The sequence below is a fragment of the Salvia splendens genome, chromosome 18, assembly GCF_004379255.2.
Source record: "Salvia splendens isolate huo1 chromosome 18, SspV2, whole genome shotgun sequence".
NCBI lineage: Eukaryota > Viridiplantae > Streptophyta > Magnoliopsida > Lamiales > Lamiaceae > Salvia > Salvia splendens.
This window is the reverse complement of record NC_056049.1, coordinates 24,476,095-24,482,279: the sequence shown is the minus strand read 5'-3', so window position 1 is coordinate 24,482,279 and position 6,185 is coordinate 24,476,095. Positions and strand designations below refer to the sequence as shown.

The following is a 6,185-nucleotide window of genomic DNA, read 5'->3' as shown; positions in this document are numbered from 1 at the left end:
AAAGAGTCAATCGAAAATGGACCCCCCATTGTTCTCTTTCTGAGTAAGGCGTCTCTCAGCCGTCCGATCAACCGAGTCTCACTCCTCCTCTGCTCGATTCCCAACGCCCTTTACTGCCTCTTTTTCCGGTTCCATGCAGAAAAAGCCCGACATTTTTCACAAACTCCAACAATTTCCCCCTTTCTCTCTCTCCTATTCAACTCACTGCTGTATTCATCATCACACACTTATTTATTGCGATTTCCAACTATAATCTTCATTTTCTAGCCTGAATCTGAGCCTCTGGTATGTGAATTTCGATTTTCCTCTTTTGTGTGTGTGTGATCGAAGTGGAAATTATTTGCTGATTTTTGCGATTCGACTCTTTCTGCAGTGGTTGGCGAATGATTGGATGGTGATGATGGGGATGAATTGCGACTGAGTCGTTATTTCTTAGTTTGGTAATTTTACCTCTGCTTTTTCTGTGAGTGATGTTTTTCAGGGTGTGGATTTCCTTTCCAATGCGGTGATTTTGTGTTTGTTGATTCGGATTTTGTTAGGTTTGTGAGTGAAGAAGAAGGGCAGAGGTATATTTTTTATATGCAATTTGAGGAATGACGGATTCTTTTGGCAAATTTAATTGTGTTTGGTTACAGAGTGAATCTATGTTGCAGAATTAAAGAAATAATGGCAGGTTTCTGACGAATTTTGATGATTTTTTTTGTGGCTTTAGTATTAAAAAGGGATTTTATATTTGGTGAAGCAGATCTCACATGTCAGATTACTCTATAAAAAGCCAATGCCTATTTTTGAGTAAACAAGTGTGTTTTTCCCAACCCCTTATGAATTCATGTCTTGAAAATCTCACTTGTTGTCTTTCCCACTTTTAAATTTCTGGGAAATGTTGTGTAGAGGTTTTTCCAAGAGTGAACTTTCATTTATTACTTTTTGTTTTTACAGTTTAGAATTGGATTGGCAACTACTGAAATCTTCAATAAATGACTTGAATAGAGTTTGAGTTTGGTGTGATTTATTTCTCTTTAGCAAAAGGATTCATCTCACTCTATAAGGAATCATGAAGAGGGTGCAGATACATCAGAGTAACCATCCATTTGATCCATATCGTAAGTTCAAAGCCAGTTTATATTGTTCGTTGTTCGTTATCTTGAACACTGCCACTTACATGCTTCACTCACATCAATTTCATTTTCCTCCATGATATAGTAAAAGCCATTTCTAGCCTTTTGTAGTAATATCTTCTTTAATATGAATTGGTTATCGAAAATATTTATTGACTTCTAGCTTTTGCTTCATACTTTACCAATTCGTAGCGTTTGAGGCCTTTTGGAATGGCTCATGGCAACCTGTGGAGCGCCTCAAGATTAATGGTGGGGCTATCTCGTCACACATCGTCGAAAAAGGAGTGGTCATTGACGAGGATCTTCCAATGTCGCATCTCCGTGTAAGGTCAAAAAGAGCTACTGTCTCTGACTGTATATCCTTCTTAAGGCAAGGGGTTGATGTTTGTGTATTCTCTACATTTCACAATCCTGAAGATTCAGACGATGAGAGGAACAACGAGCCTGTAAGTTTTAACAAAATATTCATTGGATGTGCTGAAGTTTGCCTCTAGTGCCACATTTCTCTTCACATTTTGCATAATTTGAAGTGTCCTGTCATTTTTAGCTATACTTTTCCACACAACAAACTAGACCCGCATTTGTCTTTGCTTGATTATATCAACCGGCGTTGATGTGGTTTAGGTCTGGGTTGATGCGAAGATAAGATCCATCGAGAGAAAACATGATGGCGTGTCGTGTAATTGTGAGTTCTATATCAGTTTCTACCTCGACCAAGGCCCTGATCTTTATCTGTTGAACAAAAAGCTTTGTAAAGCAACAACCATGCTGAAGATCGACCAGATTTCTGTACATCAAAAGCTCGAACTGAAGCCATTAGAAAGCCAGTACTACCGTTGGGGATCTTCTGAGAGCTGTTTTTCAGTTCAAAAGTCCAAGCTGTTTAGTGGGATGTTCTGCACCGATCTCTCATGGCTCATTGTTGCATCTATTCTGAAGCAAACGGCTTTTGATGTGAGATCGATTAATAATCATATTGTCTACGAGGTTACAGAATATAATCCCGACAGAGGTCAAACGGATTCTCCAAATCATTCATATTGTTTGAGTTTCAAGGTGGAAAATGAAGTTTTGACCCCTTTGGTTATGCAAGTTGATCCAACCACCAAGGAGGAAGGTTCCGAAGGATGTGAGCTCGGGATCTTGTGTCCGTACGATCCCACTGAACTGCGGAGATCAAAACGTCGAAATGCACAGCCAGATCGTTACTTGGGCTGCGATAACCTTCCAGATTACGAGGTTGAGGTGACTCGTTTAGGTGAGAGCAAGACGTACATGAAGGAGTATGATGAGAGCTCATCAGAGGAAGAAGAAGAAGAGTATGATGAGTATCGGAGGGCTCTCTCAGTTCAGGATGACAACGAATTTCAGCAACACCGTTCAGGTGAAAACGGCAGTATCTCTAGTAAAAGAAAGTCCAAAGATGGCGCTGGAAGTGATGTGGATTCAGACGCGCCTAAATGTAAGAGCAGTAAGAAATCGGGCATGTCTAAGTTTGAACGGACATTAGCTGCTCTCAAAGCAGCTCGATTAGAAGAGCTTTCTATCGTTCCTACAGACGGTTCTGCAGACAAAGGCCTCGATAAAAATTTCATGAATTTCAAGGTCCCTGAGGAGAATCCGAAAGATATCGGAGAAATGGTTTCGAAATATTTCTACATGAATGGATTTCAGTCCACACAAAAAAGGAAAACATTGGACTTCATGGATGTTGAGAGTGGAGGAAGGAAGGGTTTAAAAGCCACACGTCGAAAATATCAAAGAGTGAGCAGCCATATGAATAGTTTGAAGAGGGATTGCTTTTATGTTCGAGAGAGCATCTACGACGTGAGGAGTTTCAGGAAGGGATCTGTAACGGCACAACTATGCCGAGAATTGATCAGAAGATGTATGAACAATATTGATGCCACTCTAAAAAATGAGCCGGTGCAGCCGCCAGTGGTTGAGCAGTGGAAAGAGCACCAGTCGAAGATATCCTCGAATGAGAAGGAACCGGACGAGAAACCTACTGTGAACAATGATGGAGGGAACAATGAGGAAGGAATATCGGAGATCGATATGTTGTGGAATGAAATGGAAGTTGCTTTGGCATCATGGTACCTTCTTGATAACAATGAGGTACAGCTTTTGAATCTTCATGAATTTTGAATTTTTCATGCTTAATATGGTTGAGTTACAAAATGATTTAATTATCGACTTTGTCTCTTTGGAACATTCCACAGGAATCTCATGTCAAACCCTCTGATGAAATGCAAAACTCGAGCTGGATCGGAGCGAATAATAGGTGTGCACATGATTATCGACTCGATGAGGAAGTTGGAATGGTTTGCCAATTATGTGGATCAGTGGAGACCGAAATAAAGGATATTTTGCCACCATTTGTGAGTTGTTTTTTCATTTGGAATTTCAATCTTTAAGACTAGTTACAATTATTTAGTGAACTCATGAATATTAATCTTCTATTTCTTTTTTTGTTCTATAGACTCCAACAGCACATTGCACTCCAGCGAAGGAGCCAAGAACCGGAGACGACGTGGATGCAGAATACAAAAAGAGCGAAAATAAAGATCTGGAGCAGCTCTGCATTCCTGCTCCCTCGACTGCGCCTACAATAGGAAACGGGGAAAACAACGTGTGGTCGCTGATCCCAGAACTCAAAGATAAGCTACGGAGCCACCAAACGAGGGCCTTTGAATTTCTTTGGAGGAACATTGCTGGGTCATTGATCCCAACACGAATGGAGAAGAAAAAGAACAGACGAGGTGGCTGTGTCATCTCTCACACTCCTGGAGCAGGGAAGACTTTGCTCATCATCGCGTTTCTTGTGAGTTACCTGAAGCTTTTTCCCGGGTCGAGGCCATTAGTCCTAGCTCCAAAAACGACGTTGTACACGTGGTACAAAGAGATCATCAAGTGGAAGGTGCCGATTCCTGTATACCAAATCCATGGTGGTCAAACATATAAAGGCGAGGTCTTGAAGCAGAGAATGAAGCTTGCACCGGGCCTTCCCCGTAACCAAGACGTCATGCACGTTCTTGACTGCCTTGAGAAGATGCAACAATGGCTTTCACATCCCAGCATCCTGCTCATGGGGTACACCTCGTTCCTCACTCTGACTCGGGAAGATTCACCCTATGCACACAGGAAATACATGGCTCAACTACTCAAGCAGTGCCCCGGAATCATGATCCTCGATGAAGGGCACAATCCGAGGAGCACAAAGTCGAGGCTCAGAAAGGCTCTGATGAAGGTTAATACAAGACTGAGGGTTCTGCTCTCGGGGACATTATTTCAGAACAATTTCGGTGAATATTTCAACACACTTCTCTTAGCAAGGCCGAGCTTCGTGAACGAGGTGCTGAAGGAGCTGGATCCCAAGTATGAGAAGAGAAATAAAGAGAGACTAACGCAGTTTTCTCTGGAAAATAGGGGACGGAAGCTTCTCATCGATAAAATCTCGAAGAAAATAGACTCCAATAAAGACGGAGAAAGGGAGCAAGCGCTGAAGACGTTGAGGAAGCTGACTACTAAGTTCATAGATGTGTATGAGGGAGGCAGCTCGGACGAGCTCCCCGGCCTGCAATGCTACACATTAATGATGAAGTCAACGACCCTTCAACAAGAGGTTCTGTTGAAACTTCAGAACCAGAGGCGGGTGTACAAGGGATTCCCTCTCGAGCTCGAGCTACTGATCACCCTCGGTGCGATCCATCCTTGGTTGATCCGGTCGACAGCTTGCTCTGGCCAGTACTTCAGCCAGGAGGAACTGGAGGATCTCGAGAAATTCAAGTTCGACATGAGGTCGGGCTCCAAAGTCAGATTCGTTATGAACCTTGTGCCTAGATGCCTTCTCAGGAAAGAGAAGCTGCTGATATTCTGCCACAACATCGCCCCGATCAATCTTTTCCTGCAGATATTCGAGAGGTTCTATGGCTGGCGCAAAGGGCGAGAAGTCCTCGTGCTTCAAGGAGACATCGAGCTCTTCGAGAGAGGGCGAGTCATGGACAAGTTCGAGGAGCCAGGGGGCCCATCGAAAGTCATGCTGGCCTCCATCACAGCATGTGCTGAAGGCATCAGCTTGACCGCTGCCTCGCGCGTCATCTTGCTCGACTCCGAGTGGAATCCCTCCAAGAGCAAGCAGGCGATCGCTCGAGCATTCCGGCCCGGCCAGAACAAAGTTGTCTACGTGTATCAGCTGCTGGCCAGCGGCACACTAGAGGAGGAGAAGCACAGCAGGACTACTTGGAAGGAGTGGGTTTCGGATATGATTTTCAGCGATGAACACGTCGAGGACCCGTCTCACTGGCAAGCGCCGAAGATCGAGGACGAGCTGCTCCGGGAGATTGTCGAAGAGGACCGAGCAACGCTGTTCCACCGGATCATGAAGAACGAGAAAGCCTCCAATGTCATTAGAGGGAAAGGTATGCTCAAGAAAATGTGATAAATGATATATTATCATGTTTAGACTGTGACTAATGTACATTATGGTCCTTAATTTTATCCTGTTTTCATGAAGAAGTTCATGTGTTTGTCCATTTTCTGGACAAAGAGATGAATAATAATGACTCATTAAGACAATATGAAATTATGTGATTGAAGACAGGATGAATGAATAATTGATTGAGGACATTATCATTCTGTAGTAAATTTTGATCTTTCAAGTATTCTTTCTTTATGCACTTTAGTTAAATTTGTGTTCTGTTCTAGTGTTATACTACTACATAGGAAATTAGGAAAAATGTTATGCCAGATATCTAACGTTATTTATTTTATTTTATGTATTTATTTTAATTTTAATACTTTTAAAATTGCTATTGACATTATTAATTTTATGTAATAAAAACAATTTATTATTTTATTCATTTATTTGAAATTGTATTAAAAATTATAGCATAATTATTCTATTTAAGTATTTTAATTTATTTTTCCCCTTAGTCAGTCTAATTTGCCAGACTGAAGTGAACAGTATTAATTGAATTTTTATATCGTCAATGCATCCTCATATATGTAGGGCTTAAGTTGTTTTGGTGAGTGATGATTGTCGACAGAAATAATTTCAGCTAATTA

At 41.8% G+C, this 6,185-nt stretch overlaps 1 protein-coding gene across 4 annotated transcripts; it reads left to right on the top strand.

Moving 5' to 3' along the window:
- LOC121777068 (SNF2 domain-containing protein CLASSY 1-like) lies at positions 1–5,750 on the top strand. 4 transcript variants are annotated; one of them, XM_042174203.1, is made up of 8 exons: positions 1–285; positions 374–440; positions 540–566; positions 1,024–1,103; positions 1,311–1,564; positions 1,743–3,236; positions 3,341–3,499; positions 3,601–5,750. In XM_042174203.1, the coding sequence occupies exons 4-8, from the start codon at positions 1,055–1,057 to the stop codon at positions 5,557–5,559; spliced, it is 3,915 nt and encodes a 1,304-aa protein (XP_042030137.1). In that variant the 5' UTR covers positions 1–285; positions 374–440; positions 540–566; positions 1,024–1,054; the 3' UTR covers positions 5,560–5,750. The 4 variants fall into 4 exon arrangements, with proteins under 4 accessions (XP_042030137.1, XP_042030138.1, XP_042030139.1 ...); XM_042174204.1 differs by having other exon boundaries at positions 940–1,103; XM_042174205.1 differs by lacking the exon at positions 540–566.
- Positions 5,751–6,185: the final 435 nt, after the last annotated feature.